Source organism: Chiloscyllium plagiosum, chromosome 18, assembly GCF_004010195.1.
Source record: "Chiloscyllium plagiosum isolate BGI_BamShark_2017 chromosome 18, ASM401019v2, whole genome shotgun sequence".
NCBI lineage: Eukaryota > Metazoa > Chordata > Chondrichthyes > Orectolobiformes > Hemiscylliidae > Chiloscyllium > Chiloscyllium plagiosum.
The window spans coordinates 17,090,260-17,108,529 of NC_057727.1; the positions used below are offsets into that span (position 1 = coordinate 17,090,260).

The following is an 18,270-nucleotide window of genomic DNA, read 5'->3' on the forward strand; positions in this document are numbered from 1 at the left end:
GGGATTCACAGTTGATGCATATTGGAATTGTGATCAGAGTGTGGATTAAAAAAGATGCAATACTTACGAGTCAACTTGTCCTCAACACAAAGACCATCATGTTTAGAAAACCCATCAATACAAGCACACATGTAGCTGCCCTCTGTATTTTTACATTCCTCATGTTCACCATTACAGATTGGTTTTTCACTGTTACACTCATCGATATCTGTAACAGAACATAATGAGACAATGAACCTTTCATAATTGAGCTATTCTTCAGCCTTCAAAACACTTGGAGTAGGTCAACCATTTCCTTTCCAGCTCCCAACCTAACAGCTTGACACTAAAGTCTCGTTAATCTGGCTGCGATTTAATCGCCAGTGAGTGGCCTTGGATATTGAGATGGCATTTCTTATCCACCTAATTGTTCCATCAACTGGATAATGATCACTCAGTAAAGTACAGTCTGAATCATAGATCATTTGCCACCTCTATTTTGAAAACATCTTTTTCTACCAATTTCTCTGCTCTGTTGTTAAATTTTGTGCTACAATCACCTGACAAAAATGACGTTCTGTGACCAAGATGATTGACTTCCAGCAACCAAAATAATCTTCCTTTATGCTATATATGACTCCAACTAATGGAATGTTTCCCCAAACTCTCATTGATTAATTTGGCTCAGACTACTGATGCCTCAGTCAAATGTTGACGACCAACAATAGACGGCTGGGTAGGATTTGTCCTGGTCGGTGTACAGAACACACTCGGCAATTTTGCACATTGCTGGGTACGTGCCAATGTTGCATTAGCAAACAGTTTGTCTCAGGACATAGCTGTTTCTAGAGTACACATCTTCAGTACCATGGCCAGAATGCTGTTGGAGTAGGTCTACCATTTCCTTTTCAGCTCCCAACCTAACAGCTTACACTACAAAGTCTCAGTAACTGATCTTTATAACTAAAGCACCTTGTTTTTTATGTCGTCTGAAACCACTCCATGAATTTGACATCCCCAAGAGGCTGCTCAGTGAATATTAAGATTGCTTACCCAGACATTTTGTACCATCCATCTGATAACCTTTGTTACATTTTTTACATCTGCTCGGTCCAGCTCCCATACAAGTGAAGCAGGCCTTATCACAAGCTAGAAAAATAAATATTAAATAAATATTAAATAAATATTACAGCATAATGCACACAAGTGCCACGGCACCTGGAAAAGTTACTCCTCAGTCTCAGTTTAAAACCTGCCTGCCACTTACATACAGATTTCATTACAGGGTAGGCCAGAAAGAGAAATGAAGAACCAAATAATGCCAAACCAAATTAATCACAAAGTCTTTCAGTTATTTCCTTTCATTTTATTCCAGCCTTCTTGGTATAATTGAAGATCAATAAGTATTGATCAATAGTATAAGAAGTAGGATTATTCAGTTCCTTGCAGCTGCGCTGTCACTCAAAATTATAACTGGAATGACGGAACAGAATTAAATGCTTGAGATTAAGGCCACTTTGTCTCAGTCAAAAGGATCAGATGCATTAATTGAAACCAATAAACCGTCTATTCTTTTTAACAGGAATGCCTTGCAGTAGTTGGAATACATATATCACACCACATTACTAACAAGCTGTAACATCTAAAGAAACAATCAAGGAATGAATTTAACACCCTAACTCTCCCAGTACTACGGATGCTGGAGATCTGAAACAAAAACAAAGTGCTGGAGAAATTCAGTGGGTCTAGCAGAGTCTATGGATAGAGAACCAGAGTTCAAAGAATTTCCAATTTCTGATGAAGAGTCATGTTGGACTTAAAACATTAAATTGGTTCTCTCTCCACAGATGCTACCATATCTGTTAATTATTCTTAAAGCTCTGGCAATATTTTAGAAAAAAGGAAATCTTAAAAAGAGAAGCAACATATTGACTTGTGATATGATTTCACTTTGAAGATCCAAATGAGTTCAGGTCCGAGTCAACATGAAGCATCAGTGAGACAATGAAAAGAAACGGAGCAAATAAACTAACAATCCAGTCACTACATTACTGAATGGCATCCAAAGTATGAATTGCAGCTGGTGCGATGATTTAGCATTCATTGCAAAAAGAATAACAACACTGACCTCTGCACTCATAGGAGCCATCCGTGTTCGCACAGTACTGGCCGGGTTTGCAGTTTGCCAATTCAGTGTCGCACTCATCAATATCTGAATGCAAGGAAAGTGGACAGTATGATTATTTTAAACAAACAATAACAAAACCATTAAAGACTGTAAACCACCTTTCAAAACTTAAATTGTTTTCTTACAAGTTACAAACAAACTGCCCTTGTCAAATATTCTTTGATTAAAAGGTGCTCAAGATTTTTGGCTATGTATAAAGAAACAGAGCTTTGACTCTGACTTTTGTGATTTTGTTATAAGGATAGTTTGGGATAGAATTGCAATGAGTGGTCACTGGATCCTATAAAAAGTTAGTCATTTTATATTGAATGTGAAAGTTGTTTATTTATAATATTAACAGAAGCAGACAATTTGGACTCTGGCGTTCTTTTCAATAGGAAGATCTAACTCCATATTCCTTTTCTCTCTCAGCTGTAAATCTCCTCTGCAAAGTGTTTACAAGTTCTCCCTTTAAAAATGCAACAGCCTACATTTCCATTACTAAAGGAATCTACGCCACTGCCCCAGAGATTCCAGTACCTTATGGAGAAACAGTTGCACTTTGGTGGCACAGTTTTTCAAGCGAGATGGGCCTCTATGACTGAGGTAAAGTTGCCATAATCCCAGAGGACCACAGAAACACAAAGAACTTGCAGCACAGCATACATGGGACCAAGTAATTCTGGATTTAGTGACGTATAATGAGGCAGAGCTAAAATCAGAAATTGCTGGATAAACCCAGGTCTGGAAGCATCCGGAGGACAGAAGCAGAGATAACGTTTCAGGTTGGGTGACTCTTCAACTCCGAAACGTTGACATTGCTTTCTCTCCACAGATGCTGTCAGATCTGCTGAGCTTTTCCAACAATTTCTGATTTTGTTTTAGATTTCCAACATCCTCAATACCTTTTTTCTGTGTAACGATCAGGGAACTGAAGGTGAAAAGAGCCCCTATGAGGCAGTGACCAAATAATGACAGAATTAACCCTACAGTTTGAGAGGGAGAAAATGGAATCAGATGTAACAATGGAGTAAAGGTACTACAAATACATGAGGGAAGTGCTGGTCAGACTTGATTGCAATGGGAACCTGGTGGGGAAGACAGTTGAGCAGTAATGGCAGACGTTTCTGGAGGTAATACAAGAGTCCTAGCAGAAATTTACCTCAAGGAAGAAGAAACATATTAATGGGAGGAGAAGGCAACCATGGCTGATGAGGGAAGTCGGGGATAGCATAGAAGCGAAAGAATAAGCATTCAAAGTGGTGAAGATTAGTGGAAAGCCAAACGATTGAGAACTCTAAAAAACAGCAGAGGACAAATTTTAAAAACTAACCCAATAAGGAGAGAGAAAATGAAACATGAGAGCAAGCTAGTGAGTAATATAAAATATTACAAGAAATTTTGCTAGATATCTTAAAAAAAACGAGAGAGAGGCAAGAATGGATATTTGAGCACTGGAAACAAGGCTGGAGAAGTGGTAATGGGGAACAAAGAAATAGCAAAGGAACTGAATAGGTACTTTGGATCAGGGTTTCACAGTGGAAGACATCAGCAATACATTAGAACTTCACGAGTGTCAGAGGGCAGAGATGAGTGTGGTGACCGTCACTAATGGGGTGGTGCTAAGGAAGCTGAAAGGTTTGAAAGCAGATAAGTTACCCAGAGATTGGAAGGAGGGAGCTGTTGAGATTTTAGAGGCATTGATGGCATTCTTTCAGGAATCATCAGAAGATCCCAGGGGATTGGAAAATGTCTAATTTATCACTCCTGTTTAAGAAGGGAGAGGGTCAGAAGACAGGAAACTATGGGTTCTTTAACCTACTTGGTCATTGTTAAGATTTTAGACTCCACTACGAAGGAAGAGATCTCCGAGTACTTGGAAGTGCATGCTAAAGTAGAGCGGAATCAGCACAGCTTTGTCCAAGGGAGGTTATACCTGACAAATCTGTTAGAATTCTTTGAGGAGGTAACAGGTAAGTTAGACAAAGAAGAGCGAGTGATTGTGATCTATTTGGATCTCCAGAAGGCCTTTGACAATGTGCCATTCAGGAGGCTGTTCTCATATAAGTGCCTATGGTGTGAGCTGCAAGGATAGAGGACTGGCTGACTGGCAGAGAGTAGGGATAAAGGGGTCTTTTTCAGGATTGCAGCCAGTGACTAATGAAACTCTACAGGGGTCCATTTTGGGACCACAACAATTCATGCTATACATTAATGATCTGGACGACAGAATTGCTGGCATTGTTGCAAAAATTGCAAATTACACAAAGATAGTGTCAAGAAAGACAGGAGGTTGCAATAGGACTTGGACATGCTAAGCAAGTGGGCAAATAAAGTGGCAGATGTGAGGTTATGCACTTTGGTTGGAGGAATAGAGGCATATACTATTCACTAAATGGGAAAGGCTTCAGAAATCTGAAGGACAAAGGGACATAGGGCTCCTAATTCATGATTCACTTAAGATTATCAGTGTGTGCAGTTAGGAAATCAAATGCGATGTTAGCATTCATTTCAAGGGGCCTAGAATACTAGAGTCGAGATATCCTGCTGAGACTGTATAAGGCTCTGGTCAGACTGCATTTGGAATATTGCGAGCAGTTTTGTGTCCTCCATAGCTTAGGAAGGGGATCCAGAGGAGATTCACAAGAATGAACCCAAGGATTAAGGACTTGTCATATGAAGAGTTGCTGAGGACTTGGTCTGTACGCAATTGAGTTTAGAAGGTGGAGGTCTAATTGAAACCTACAGAAACCTGAGAAGCTTTGAGAGTGTGGCTGTGGAGATGTTTCCATTGGATAGGACCCAAGAGCACAGCCTCACAGTGAAGGGATGATGTTTTAAAACGGAGGAGGAGGAAGAATTCTTTCAGCCTTGGATAGTTAATCTGTGGAACACATGGCTGAAGACAGCTATGAAGGCCAGGTCATTAAATGTCTTTAAGACAGAGATGGATAGGGTCTTGATTGGTATGGAGACTCATGTATTATGGGAGAAGGCACAAGAATGGGGTTGGGAAACAGTCTGTGCACAATAAATGGTGAAGTAGATTTGAATGGACTAATTCTGTTCCTATATCTTATGGTTCCTCCTCAGTCTCCTTTGCTACAAAGAAAACATACCCAGTGTGTCCAATCTGTCTTCATAACCAAAACTCTCTCGCCCATGCAATATCCTAGCAGATCTCCTCTGCACCCTCTCCCATGCAATCACATCTCCCCTATAGTCTGGATTCCAGAATTGCACACAATACTCAAACACGGTCTAACCAACATTTTATATTTTTCATACTGAAGAAAGACTCCAAGAGGGGATAAAAGTTACTGCAATGCTGCTTCAAAGAACAGCTGAGGAGCTGCCCACAGCCCCAAAGTCAATATTATCCTTCAATCAAAGTTATTATATTAGACATTATAGGCATTATCATATGGATGCTTGAGGATACTGTGTGCAAAATGGCTGCTCTGAGTATTTTACAATACAACAATGATTACACATCAAAATCAATTTATTTTTTGTAATATAATTTTGGAATACTAAGTTTATAGAAATCTTATATGATTGAAAATTCTTTAACTAGTTTTGTACAAAGGGAAATTATTCTATCCTAATTTTAGCATTTGTCAAAACTTTAATTTAAACTCCTCTTCACCTATTTTCCCCAAACAGAAAAAAAAAGTCTATCTCAAGGTAGCACATCGAAACCATTTATAGCTTTAACAGAACCAACAGAAATATGGTAGAGGCCAAAACAGCACAATGAATAGCAAAACGAACAGATTGTATATGATTCATCTTGATGAAATTCAGTCCTCAGCAAATCATAATGATTCAAAGGATAAGCAATTAGTACTTACCTATACACTTGTCATCATGCAGGAACCAGCCAACTTTACACTCTTGACATTTATAGTCCTCAGGGCCTGTGCACTTCTTGCAAGATTTGTAGCATTCTGAAACACAGCAGCCAACAGAGCACAAGATTAATTCATCTGTAACCATACTTCACTAAAACCATGCTTAGAAATTGTGAGCTCCAGATTTGAAAAATTAACAAAAATTTTGGATTTGGATTAGGCATGCAGAAACAAAGTTCATTGTTGACAGAAGGGTGCCACCTTCAAAATGTATCAATTTTAATGTCTTGGTATAGGTTTGCTTTTCTGGAAATCTTTTAAGGGGACAAATTTGTTTTACTTCATCTAAAAAAGTTCAGGTCCATAAAAGAAAAAATTATTTTCTATACCATGTCAATTTCAAGCACACTCGCAAGTTTATACAAAATTAAGACTTTCTATTTAATCCCAAGAATAGCAGCACACTTTTGTTCCTGAGCACGCTGTTCTCATGTGAAACGTAACATTTACTCACATCACATATACAGGCCACTGCTACGAAAAATCTCAAGTCAAGCTGGGGGCAAAAACTAGTCAGACCCTACTCCAATTCTTTCACTTTGCCCTTTGGATTTTCTCTCTGAAGGCAGGGATCATATAATGGTCAGCACTGGACCCAACATCCACTTTATATATATCTGATAATGAATGTTGCCAAGTAATTTACTGGCATTAGCCACCATAATGAAAGCTGATCCTATCCTCATCCAAATGCTCCACATCATCTAAATGGAATATATATAATGGGCTGTTTTTTAAAAAAAAAGCTAGACTTGAAGCAGACTCACTCAGCTAGGTGGATTAGGTTTTAAACATAGTTGAATACAGCAGCACACTTAACAGAAGGACTTCACTCTTTGGTCTGCTCTACAAATTAACATGTAAAGGTGAGTACAGATCAGAACCCTCATTGGTTTGTCACAAAGCTAGTTCTTTTTCCTAAAAGCTGTTCCTTTTATCGAAGATACTGTGTCCTTGGTTTTTTTTCAGAGGGGTCGAAAACAGTCCGGGCTCTGAAACGACTTAGTTAGTACAGAGGTGAAAGGGGTTATTGAGAGGCCTGTGAGGAAACAGGCTGCTGAACTCTCTCTCCTTCTGCCCTTCTAATTCGACTGTAAGCCTTTGTGTTATTTTTGCTGTGTGTTTAAGGAGCTTATTTATTGGGACTGTTACGCATATTCAGAACAGCATAATTACGTTCATTTTGGATAGAGAGAGTTTTATAGGTTTTTTTTTTATTCTGTTCTTGGTGTTTCATTCCGTATTTTTGTGAATAAATTGTTGTCTGTTTAAAAGCTGTTAATTAACCTAACTTACTCTGTGTAATATTCACTATACACCTACCGAAACAAAATAGCAAAGTTACGATCTGGGCTACCTGCTTAAGAATATTTTAAGCGGTCTGGCCTAGTCCATAACAGGCGATAAATGCCATTAAGGCATTACATTTCACAGAAGTTTCTGTGCATGTACCTTTTAACGCAAAACAGCCCATGCATATATTCCTTGTGTCGTTGAGTCACGCTTACAGAATACACATCACATACCTTGACATACCAATTGGGTATCATTCCTCGACTCTTCAAAGTATCCATCAGCACATTCCGTACAGACAGATCCTGCATAGCCTGGATCACAATTACATAACCCAGTTCCAGATCGAGTTCCATCGCCATCACATTGACCATATCCACTGCACGGTTTTGTGGATCCACCTGTACATGCTGTAAACATAGTATAAATGGCATGGTCAGAATGCAATTGTTCACCTGAAACAGTGACAGCGTCTTAAACAACTTGCATTTGCTTATACTTCATTCTCTCTCTAAGGTTCTTTGAGAGTTAAAGAGAGAACGAGAGAAAGAAAAGAAAGAAAAGAGAATTAGAGGGTGAGAAATTTGGGAAAGAATTTCAGAGCTTAGGGTTCAATCGTGGATGAGGGGAATCTGGAACAACCAAGCAGCCATATTTGGAGAAACAGAGGGCTGAAGGACCGGAAGTGATAACAGATAGATAGATGACAACTCTATTCGTGTCATTGGCCAGGTAAGGCAAACTCAACTAATGGCAAAGAAGTGATTGAATTAGTTATGAAATCTGAGCTATTCAGCTATCAGTCAGCAAGTTAAACACTGCAGCGTTTGAAGGAATTCCAAGTTTAAAATCTCTCCCATGATACCTGCAATTAAATATTAATGCAGATGTAGAAATAAAGGGTACAAGATACTTTGATTTTCATAAATAATATTTTGCATGTTTCCTCAGGGATCAGGGGTGGTAATTTGGAGTCCCAGCCAAAGCACCGTATACATCTTCAGTGAACTGCATACACAACAGTATGGCATGGTAAATAATCAGTGCATCACCAAATCACCCAGACAGAATATCATTCAGTTCTTGAAACAAACAAAATCATCTTAGCTTTTTGATTTGCAATCTAGTTCACAGAAGTACTTACCCTAACCAAGAATTTAATAGTCACCTTATTTTGAATAACCACCCAAACATGCTGCTTGTCACAATCGGCTAGGAAACCTGCATTCTACTGGCCATCTAGAAACTTGAAGCAATCAAAATTTAATACTCTGAAAGGTCAAATTATGCATCATAAAAGGATGAATAGGTCCAAGACAAATTAAGCAAAAGCAGGTACTAATCAGAACTAAGAGAACTGGAGGGAAATCAGATTTTCAGATAGAATTTCCTCTGTCAGTCAACTATCACAATAGTCAGATGTCATAACCTGAGGTCAACTTCAATCTCTTACATTTTGTACAGCATGATCAACCAAATCACCTCTCAGTACAAGCCATCCTTGGGTGATTGGCAGATTAGAGATTGGAAGCCCCTGTAAAGCATGAGTGGGAAGCATGGCACTAAAGATGTTCTCTAAATTAGACACAAAAAAAATTTTTTTGTAACTGAATTAAATATTTTATTTGAAGTATACTGTTTAGTTATCTCGAATTTCATTATTTATGGACAGGGTAGCATCACTCAACATGTATATTCCCGCTGAGGAAATGTTACAAGTCAAAGCCCTTAAGCTGATTTGACGTCTGCTACACTAGTTAGGATGGTGAAAAGACTATATGGTTGAAGTACTGCTACTACAGATAACAACTTGACAATGAAAACTTCCTGCAGAATCTACTTTCTGATATATTTCGCAGCTACACGGGAGGACCCAGAAGATAAGAAGGTTCAACTTCCAATTCCAGCAGCTGCTTAGTTGCCACAAGTGCCAGCGTGGCACCTGGCACACTGGGGAATCCAGTTATTGCATGGAGTTCAGCTAGTTATAAAAGACGATGTCCATCAGCTGCATGGAACATGCCCTCACAGCTCCCCCATATATGTTGCACAGATGTGGTAAGGTAACCTAAAAGGAGGTGGAGTTACGTGAACTGAGGGAGCTCACCTGGACAGAGTGGCTGCGGCAGTAGAGACAGTCTGAAATCATCATGAACTTGACAGATGCAGAATAACATCCTTGAAAAAGGTCTTGTTCAGTTGCATAATGCCTCATCAGATCCTTGATGGGTATATCTAACTGAAGAGCATAGAGCTTACCAAGCTGCTTTCCTCAGCAAATGTTTTGGCCTTGACTGCCTTCTGTGGCAGAGAAACAGGCTCACCACACTCTGAGTGAAGAAATTTCTTCTTCTCTTAGTCCTAAATGGCCTATTCCATAAGGTTAGACTGTGAACCCTGGCTCTGGACTCCCCAGTCAGGACCATCCTATCTGATCCTGTTAGAATTTAAGAGGTTTCTGAGAAACCCACCTCCCTCTTTCTTCTATATGCCAGTAAATATAGCCCTAACCGATTCAATCTCTCTTCATACATCAGACCTGCCATGCCAGGAATCAAATCTGGTAAACTTAATTGAGCTTTTTCTGTAACCAGGACATTCTTCCTCAGATTAAAAAAAAACATCACTCACAAACTCCAGGTGTAGTCTCACCCAGGCCTTATGCAACTGCACCAAGGCATTGCTGCTTCTGTACTCAAATCTTCCCACTAGGAAGCTTAACATATCATTTGACTTTCCCACTGTCTGCTGCACCTACATGCTCACTTTCAATGACCTACGTATAAGGATTCGAGGTGTTGCTGCACCTCCTTTCCCAATCTATCACTAGATAATAATCTGCCATTTTTACTACCAAAGTGGATGACCTCACATTTATCCCCATTATACTTTGTCTGTTGTGTATTTGCCCATTCACTCTACTTGTCCAAATCACAATGAAGCCTGCTCGCCCCTCTCACCCAGATGCAAAAGTACAACTAACTAAAAAAGTAAAATGGAACAAGTCTTCTTTAAATCAGGGAAATTCAAGGCCTATGATCTGAAACATTTAATTCCACTTTCTTCTCAAATGTAGCAGGACTCTATGGTAGACCAAAAATCTAACTCAATTGTGAATATATTCTGTGAGCCAGCCTCCAGTGTTCTCTATGGCGCCCATCTGAGAAAAGAAATTCCTCATCTCTATCTTAAATGGGAGACTCTCATTCTCAAAACATGCCCCTAGTTCTAGATTGCTCAAGCCCCGATGTAAAAGTTCTTTACTAAGTGTAACATAGGGAAACTGAGGGAAATTAAAATAAAGGGGAGATAAGAATGATTTTATATGCACAAGTTGTTAACTTTATAAATGCAATACAGCACAAGAATAGGCCCTTTGGCCTACCAAGCCTAATCCTTATTTAGATCCGCCACCTATTGCCCATGCACGGTTTCTATCCCATTGTTCACCTCCCAAACATGCGTCTATCAAAATATGCCTCAAATGTTGCTAACATGTCTGTTTCAACTACCTCCACTGGCAGTGCACTCCAGGCATACACCACCCTCTGTGAAAACCTTTCCCTGCACTTCTCCACTAAACTTTCCCCCGCTCTCCTGGAACCTGTGCCCTCTTGTGGTTGACCTTTCTACCTTGGCTAAAAGCCTCTGGCTACCCACCTCTAGGCCTCTCTAAAAGCTCTCTATCAGCTTGCCACTCAGCTTCTGTCTTTCTATTGAAACCATCTGAGTTTATCTAACATCTCTTCATAACTTATACCTTGCAGACCAGGCAACATCCTTGTGAACCTTCTCTCCAAAGCAGTCACATATTTTGGTAACGTGGCAACCAGAACGGCACACAATATTCTAAATGTGGCCTAACTAAAGTTTTGTACAGCTAGTAACATAACTTGCCAGCTTGTATATTCGATGTCCTGACCAATGAAGGCAAACTTGCTGTATGCCGTCTTGACCACCGTATCCACCTGTGTTGTCACTTTCAGGGTTGTGTGGATCTGTACATCCACATTCCTCTGTATGTCAATGCTCCTAAGAGTTCTGTCATTATTGTATAACTTGTACCTGAATTTGATCTTCCAAAATGTAATCACCTCGCCCTAAATATCAGAGATATTTTACTTAGAATACATGGAGTTTGAACCATCAAATCATTCATCAAATCTGAAAATCTTAGGCAAATCATCCACCTATACCACATTTTAACATGACCAACAAAAACAACCAACATCAACCAACCTATTTCAAGTGTTAATGTGCCTGGTATAAATGACAAAACAAAAATGCACATTATCAATATATTATCGACTATATAGCAAATGCTTGAGTGCCATTCTGTACTGTCTGAATCAGCTGGCTCAGAAGCAAGATTAGGAATATTAAAGTAAATTTAGATAAGTCTATAGATTTTTGTTGGTTAAATAATTACTTCATTAACTCAATAATAGGATATTTCCTATTATTATGAAGGTGAGAGGAAGAAGTAAATGTTTAAGAAAATTATTGGGTAATAATATGGAATTAGCCACTCAGAATACAGTTCTTTCAACATGCACAGTTTATAATCGTGCAAAGCACTGAAAGCAACACTCAAATTAGGATAGAAACATTTATTTTGTATATTTTATGCATGTTTTGTGGCCAATGTTAAAAGTAGATCATCTGTCTTTTACAGCAAGCTTTTTTTTTCCAAAATAGAACGATCTATCGTTTCCATTTAGATTGCCAGGCAATCAGTAAGAAGAGACTTATATCAAGTCTGAAGCTTAATAATTCTCCAAGCCATAACAAAATGCACAAAGTTAATAGGCATGTGAACAAAGTACAAGAGAAAGTGGGCAGAATGAGCCAGTTGGGTGGTTTTGAAGCCACCAAAGGCTGTTTCGTTTAGGAAATGAAGTTAAACCCGCAAAGTAAATAGTCTGGATCTTGTGAATAACAGCAAAGCAGAGTTGTATCCCATTCATTGCATCTCAGGTGGTAGGTGCCTGGAATGTGTTGCCAGGACAGTAGATGCATGAATAGGTGGGGAGCAGAGGGATATAGATGCTTTGGCATGGGGTGACAGGTTTAGACAGTAGATTTGGATCGGCTCGGGCTTGAAGGGCCAAAAGGCCTGTTCCTGGGCTGTAAATTTTCTTTGTTCTTTAAAACATGCTGTGCTGGCAACAGCACAAATCTATTATGGAGTTAACTAGACAGGCAAAGTCCTCTGTTGATGTCACAAGCTGAAGAGCCTGAGTGTTTTTAATGCACTTCTAATCATTTTAAAAGTTGAATAAAGGAAATCATGAAAGTTAACTCCTCCTCTAGGTTGTGAGCAAAGTTGGGTGCCACTCGGCAACAGGTTTCAGGTGTTTTTTTTTGGGGGTGGTAGTGGTGCCATAGTGTTTTGACAGTCCATCTGATTTGAAGAGTTTCGCTTCCAGGAGTCCTAAACTAGTCAGTGTAAATGAAAGTGTATATAAAGGGTCAATCATTCCAAATTTATTTGCTGACAGGTTCTGCTAGGCTTGCCGGTGTGAATTTCCTCTTTCCTCACAGACCTTTCTGACAAACTGCAACTTCTTTGGTTCAAAACACATCAGCTCCCCTTAAGTTGTGGGTCCACAGCAGCCATGAGTACCAACGACGTCTCAGTATTCACTGCTAATGGAATCATAAGACCAGGGTAGTTTCACACATACACGTGTTGAACCCAGCAATAGAAGTGTCCAAGAAAAGCAATGCCTACAAAGTGAAAGAAGCTGGATCATCATCATAGAGCATATACAAAGCCAGGGTCGACTTCAAAATTCAGAAGATGGTCAACAATTGTAGAGGTGTCAAAAACATGAACTCAAATGGAATTTAGTTCTTAAAACATACTTAACATTTTGAACCTACTATATCAAGGTCAGTAGAACATTTCATTTTGCTAACATGAACAAGCATTTTTGAAAATCATATATACTCCAGGGTCTAGCCAATCTACTTGACACTGAAAGCAACTATACTCACAGGAGCAGTCGGGTCCAAAGGTCCCAGGAGGACAACAGACTTGGATAGTATCGAGACAGAGCCACTGGAATAGATCTGGGTACTCCTCCTGCCTGCAAAGAATTAAACAGATTATTGGCCAAAACTCAGAATGGCAACCACCCCGAAGGTGAGTACACAAAACGTTTTTAGTGAGTCACTCATGCACTGCTCAGTTCAACTCTCCCACAACATTAAAGAGAGGTCATCCTATCCGGGACAATGCAGCAAGATATCGCCTTTTCTACAGGTGCTTTACAGAAAAAGAAAACTCCCTCAGATGTTCATAAACTCCAGGATGCTATGATCTCCAACACAAAAAATACAAATAAAAGTTTACAAAGTCACATACCCACTAGCAGCAGTTGTAGAGTAGCATTTTTTGTCCTGATTGGGAAATGCCTAAAGATAGGTATAAAGCCCAATTACCTACTTTCACAGTTGAGGGACAAAAGAGAGTTACATATTGCTGAAACAATTTCTGACCCAGGATGGTCAGAAGATCAGATGGCCAGAGGTCCCAGCTTTGGGACTTTATGTAAAATTGTGGAAAAAAAAAGATAATGCACAGACAGTATGAGGAATTTAAATACTCACTTTCTGAACCACCAATTTTCAATATGATCTTCATTCTGTTCCACCATTTGATTACAGTCAAAGTTCATGCTTTCACATAGCAGTTCTATGATTTCTAATAGACGTGTTTCACTGTAAGCAGAAAGATGAAACATTATTAATAATGGATTCTGCACATAAAATATTACAATTTGATTATAGTTTTAACATAATCAGACTAAGCTAGTCACAAGATCGAAAAATCACAATCACCACTTGAGCACAGGCCAGGGAAGATCTGGCCCACTTGCTCCACAAGTGGATCTGAAGAAGGAGCGGAAATTGTGACTGATTAACAAGAACGAACACCGGCCACAGATTAAAACTTCTGCTTCAAGCAATCAACACCTGCTGTATTATAACTGTTCACACTGCCTTAGCTGAAACCATTGAATTGATTATTAACCTTGACATTAAATCGTAACTGCTTCCTCAGCAAAACAAGTTTTAAAAAATACTTAATACAAATAAAGATAGGCAATGGCCCAATCTAACATCCAAATCAAAAAGACCCTACACAACCTCTCCCCAGATGCTATTGATTCTCAAATAATTCCAGGTTTTTTGCCTCTATCGCAAAGAATTTCTTTACATTAGGCCTGCATGAACCTTTATTAGTTTAAACAGTTTCCCCATGTTCTCTCTATAACACCATAAGATCCAGAACAGAATCAAGCCATTCTCCCTATAGAGTCTGCTCCATCATTCAATCATGGCTATTACATTTCTCAACCCCATACTCCTGCCTTCTCCCCTCATTTGAAGGTAATTAAACTGCAACTTCATTTGAAGTTATTTGTCAGATTTACCCTTTACAATAATTTTTACTGTAGAATCTTTTATTCCTCAGGAGGTCACCTCATGTTATCACCAACATATGTGGCACATAATGAATTAATGGTCAGTATACCACGCTAACTAAACAACTAACCAGTGCATCGATGGGTACGTGCAAGAGCATTTTTAAGCTAGAAGGCTACAAGTTTTTTAAAATAGATTCAGCAAATTATTAGAATCAACACCATATTAAAAAAATAACAGACTGCAAGGAATTAGAAGTCAGGCAGCATCTGAAAATGAAATGTACAAACATTTTGAATGCATTTATTTTCAGATCAGATTGCCAGGCTGTGACATTAAAAATATCTCTATCACTGCAGTTTCATTTTTACCATGCAGAATCAAAGCATAATTAGATTAGATTAGATTACTTACAGATTAGATTACTTACAGAGTGGAAACAGGCCCTTCGGCCCAACAAGTCCACACCGCCCCGCCAAAGCGCAACCCACCCATACCCCTACGTTTTATCCCTTATCTAACACTACAGGCAATTTAGCATGGCCAATTCACCTGACCTGCACATCTTGGGAGGAAACCGGAGGACCCTGAGGAAACCCATGCAGACACGGGGAGAATGTGCAAACTCCACACAGTTAGTCGCCTAAGGCGGCAATTGAACCCGGGTCTCTGGCGCTGTGAGGCAGCAGTGCTAACCACTGTGCCACTGTGCCGCCCATGATTATGTTGTGAAATACTGCATGGAGTTTATGCAACAAGTGATGACAGAAACCTCCAGTTTTCATCAGAATGTGGGAACTGCCAACAAAAACCAGTCATGCCCCAGTCTGAAATTTGCCTTAAAATCCCAGCAAGGGTCCAAATCATCCTCAGAATTGTATAACCAATACTCTCACCACCACAACAATGGTCATCTACAGCAACATCTGATTAAGTTACATGACCCAACCTATGTAGTCCCTTGCATACACATGACGACCTTAGGCGCATACCTGATTTCATACTTCGCCAAATTTTTCTTTTCCCAATCAGTGTTTCCACCACCAAAATTCTTGTTTGCAGTTTTTTCCATTCCCTAAGAATATAAACAAGGTAAAAGACTCTACTTACAATGAGATATATACCACATATACCAGTTGGCTGTATCATGCTCATTTTATGAATACATTACAGGTTCTGCACTACCTTGCAGCAAACCTTTTACAACAGAGTGTTTAGCTTCTTCTCCATTTGGGTCTAGGTTTTCAATCCCTAAATGAAGAAAAAGTAGAATTCTAGCTACTGAGTACTTTTCAAGGCAAATGATTACAGCTAGGGAGTTGGAACAATAAACACAATTGTCAAGACCATTCCCACTACTGTGACTAATTGTAGTTTTAAAATTGAAATGCATATGCCTCCTACAAAACTGCATCACCAATTAAAATACACCTTCTCACCATCACACAAATTGCAACCAACTTTACTTTTAAAAAGACAGCCAAGAATACTGAATAACAAATTTCATATTTGGTAATTTATAATGAAAAATTATATTCAAAACCCACAATAACAGCAGAAAGGGAAAAAGAAAATCACTTATTCAATTTGACCATCATAGCTGGACTTTTCATCAATAGAGCAACATATGGCTCCACCAGCAGCATTTGCATTTGAAAATTCAACCATCTCTTTTGAGCTAATTATTACCAAAGCTCCACAAGCAGCATCTCAGTCAGCGAGTGGGTTCTGGAATATTAATAAAAGCAAGAAATAGGAAATAATGGTAAAATTACATTTTAATAATCAAAAAGAATGAATGGGAAACAAAGTAGGGATATGCAAGTTAAAGAATAGAATCGACTTCATAGATAGGATAAATAGACAAAGTCTTTTCCCCCAGGGGAGTCCAGAACAAGAGGTTTAGGGTGAGAGGGGAAAGATATAAAAGAGACATAAGGGGCAATTGTTTCACGCAGAGGGTGGTACATGTATGGAATGAGCTGCCAGAGGATGTGCTGGAGGCTGGTACAGTTGCAACATTTAAGAGGCATTTGGATGGGTATATGAATAGGAATGGTTTGGAGGGATATGGGCCGGGTGCTGGCAGGTGGGACTAGATTGGGTTGGGTTATCTGGTCGGCATGGACGGGTTGGACCGAAGGTCTGTTTCCATGCTGTACATTCCTAGGACTCTTTTAGCCCCAAGTAGATTGGGATAAATAACCCATTGTTTTATTTTCTTGTTTTATCGTAAGGGAAAACTCTTTGCATCCACTTATTGCATCTTCACTTGCCCCTTTAGGACTTTGTATTCATAGCTCATCCAGAACCTCAGGATGAGTGGTTAGCAGAGACAAAACGTAAGCATAGCAACTGAAACAGACTGGCCATATGGCTCAAAGTCACTTCTGCTAAAAGCATGCTACTTTAATAACACTGCAATTCCCCTCACGACCAAAGCAACAGGCAAAATTCTTTGGCATTATTCCTTACCTTTCTAAAGTTCTCAGTGATATGACGACAAATCTGACAGGAATCCTGTTTTGTAGCAACAGACTCCAGAAACTGTAGAGAAACAATAGAGTAGAGAAGGATCCAAAGGACTGGAAAGATGAATAGCCTGTGGCTCAGGAGCGGACAGATGTTCATTGTGAATTATAAAGGGCAGGCTGCACAAAACAAAAGAAAGCCATAATAATCACATAAAAGAGATCTGTGTCTAATCAGAGTTGGATATGCTAGAAAAATTAAGGACACTACATGAGTAAACTTTGTCAAATAGTTGTTCAATCTTTTAGTGTTATGAGGCTTGTAAGATGATGGCCCTATCATTACTGTTACCTATTATCAGTAATTTGCTGATTATAGATCTGCAAAGATGAGAAACCAAAAAGTCTCTTTTTTTGTATTACAAGATTAAAATTCTCTCCGCATATAAAATGTACATGGACAACAAATGCCCTAAAACTTGGCAACTTTGGAAGTAGCCAGCAAATCAGAAAATGCATTTCTTTACAGCAAAAATTATTTATTGATGCCTGCAGTTAGTCTCTGACAAAATTGGGATGGGGTTGTCATGTCTGATGATTGAAATGGAGGTGGAAGTTTCATTTAAAAAATATTTATAATTTATTATTAGTAATTTATCACCTTTCACACATTCAAAAAACTCATGGAATCACAAAGTACACAACTAAAACAGGAAACACTTCTGACACACCTCTTTAGGATACATTATGATTTGGAAAAATTAACTGTAGTACAAAACTAAAATACTGCAAATGCTAGAAATCTGAAGTTAAAAACCAACACAACAGGGTTATAGTCCAACAGATTTATTTGAAGGCACAAGCTTTTGGAGTGCTGCTCCTTTGCCAGTAGCTAGTGGGGCACTGGACACAGAATTTACTATAAGCGACGTGGAGGCAGAGTTGGGAGCAATGGAGAATGGACGAGGGGGGCACTGAAAAATGGGCAAGGGGGTGTTGAGGCAGGGGCTGG

General features: G+C 39.2%; 1 protein-coding gene across 1 annotated transcript in view; it reads right to left on the reverse strand.

The window, feature by feature from the left end:
* The window catches only part of LOC122558890 (protein disulfide isomerase Creld1-like), a 31,791-nt gene that overhangs the window by 4,653 nt on the left and 8,868 nt on the right, over positions 1-18,270 (reverse strand). The window contains exons 3-11 of the mRNA XM_043707805.1: positions 17,263-17,438; positions 15,780-15,862; positions 13,969-14,079; positions 13,354-13,445; positions 7,587-7,763; positions 6,001-6,096; positions 2,108-2,191; positions 1,033-1,128; positions 68-208 (exon numbers count right to left, since the gene is read on the reverse strand). Coding sequence (XP_043563740.1) covers positions 68-208; positions 1,033-1,128; positions 2,108-2,191; positions 6,001-6,096; positions 7,587-7,763; positions 13,354-13,445; positions 13,969-14,079; positions 15,780-15,862; positions 17,263-17,418 — 1,036 coding nt within the window. The 5' untranslated portion in view covers positions 17,419-17,438. The remainder of the gene's footprint in view (positions 1-67; positions 209-1,032; positions 1,129-2,107; positions 2,192-6,000; positions 6,097-7,586; positions 7,764-13,353; positions 13,446-13,968; positions 14,080-15,779; positions 15,863-17,262; positions 17,439-18,270) is intronic.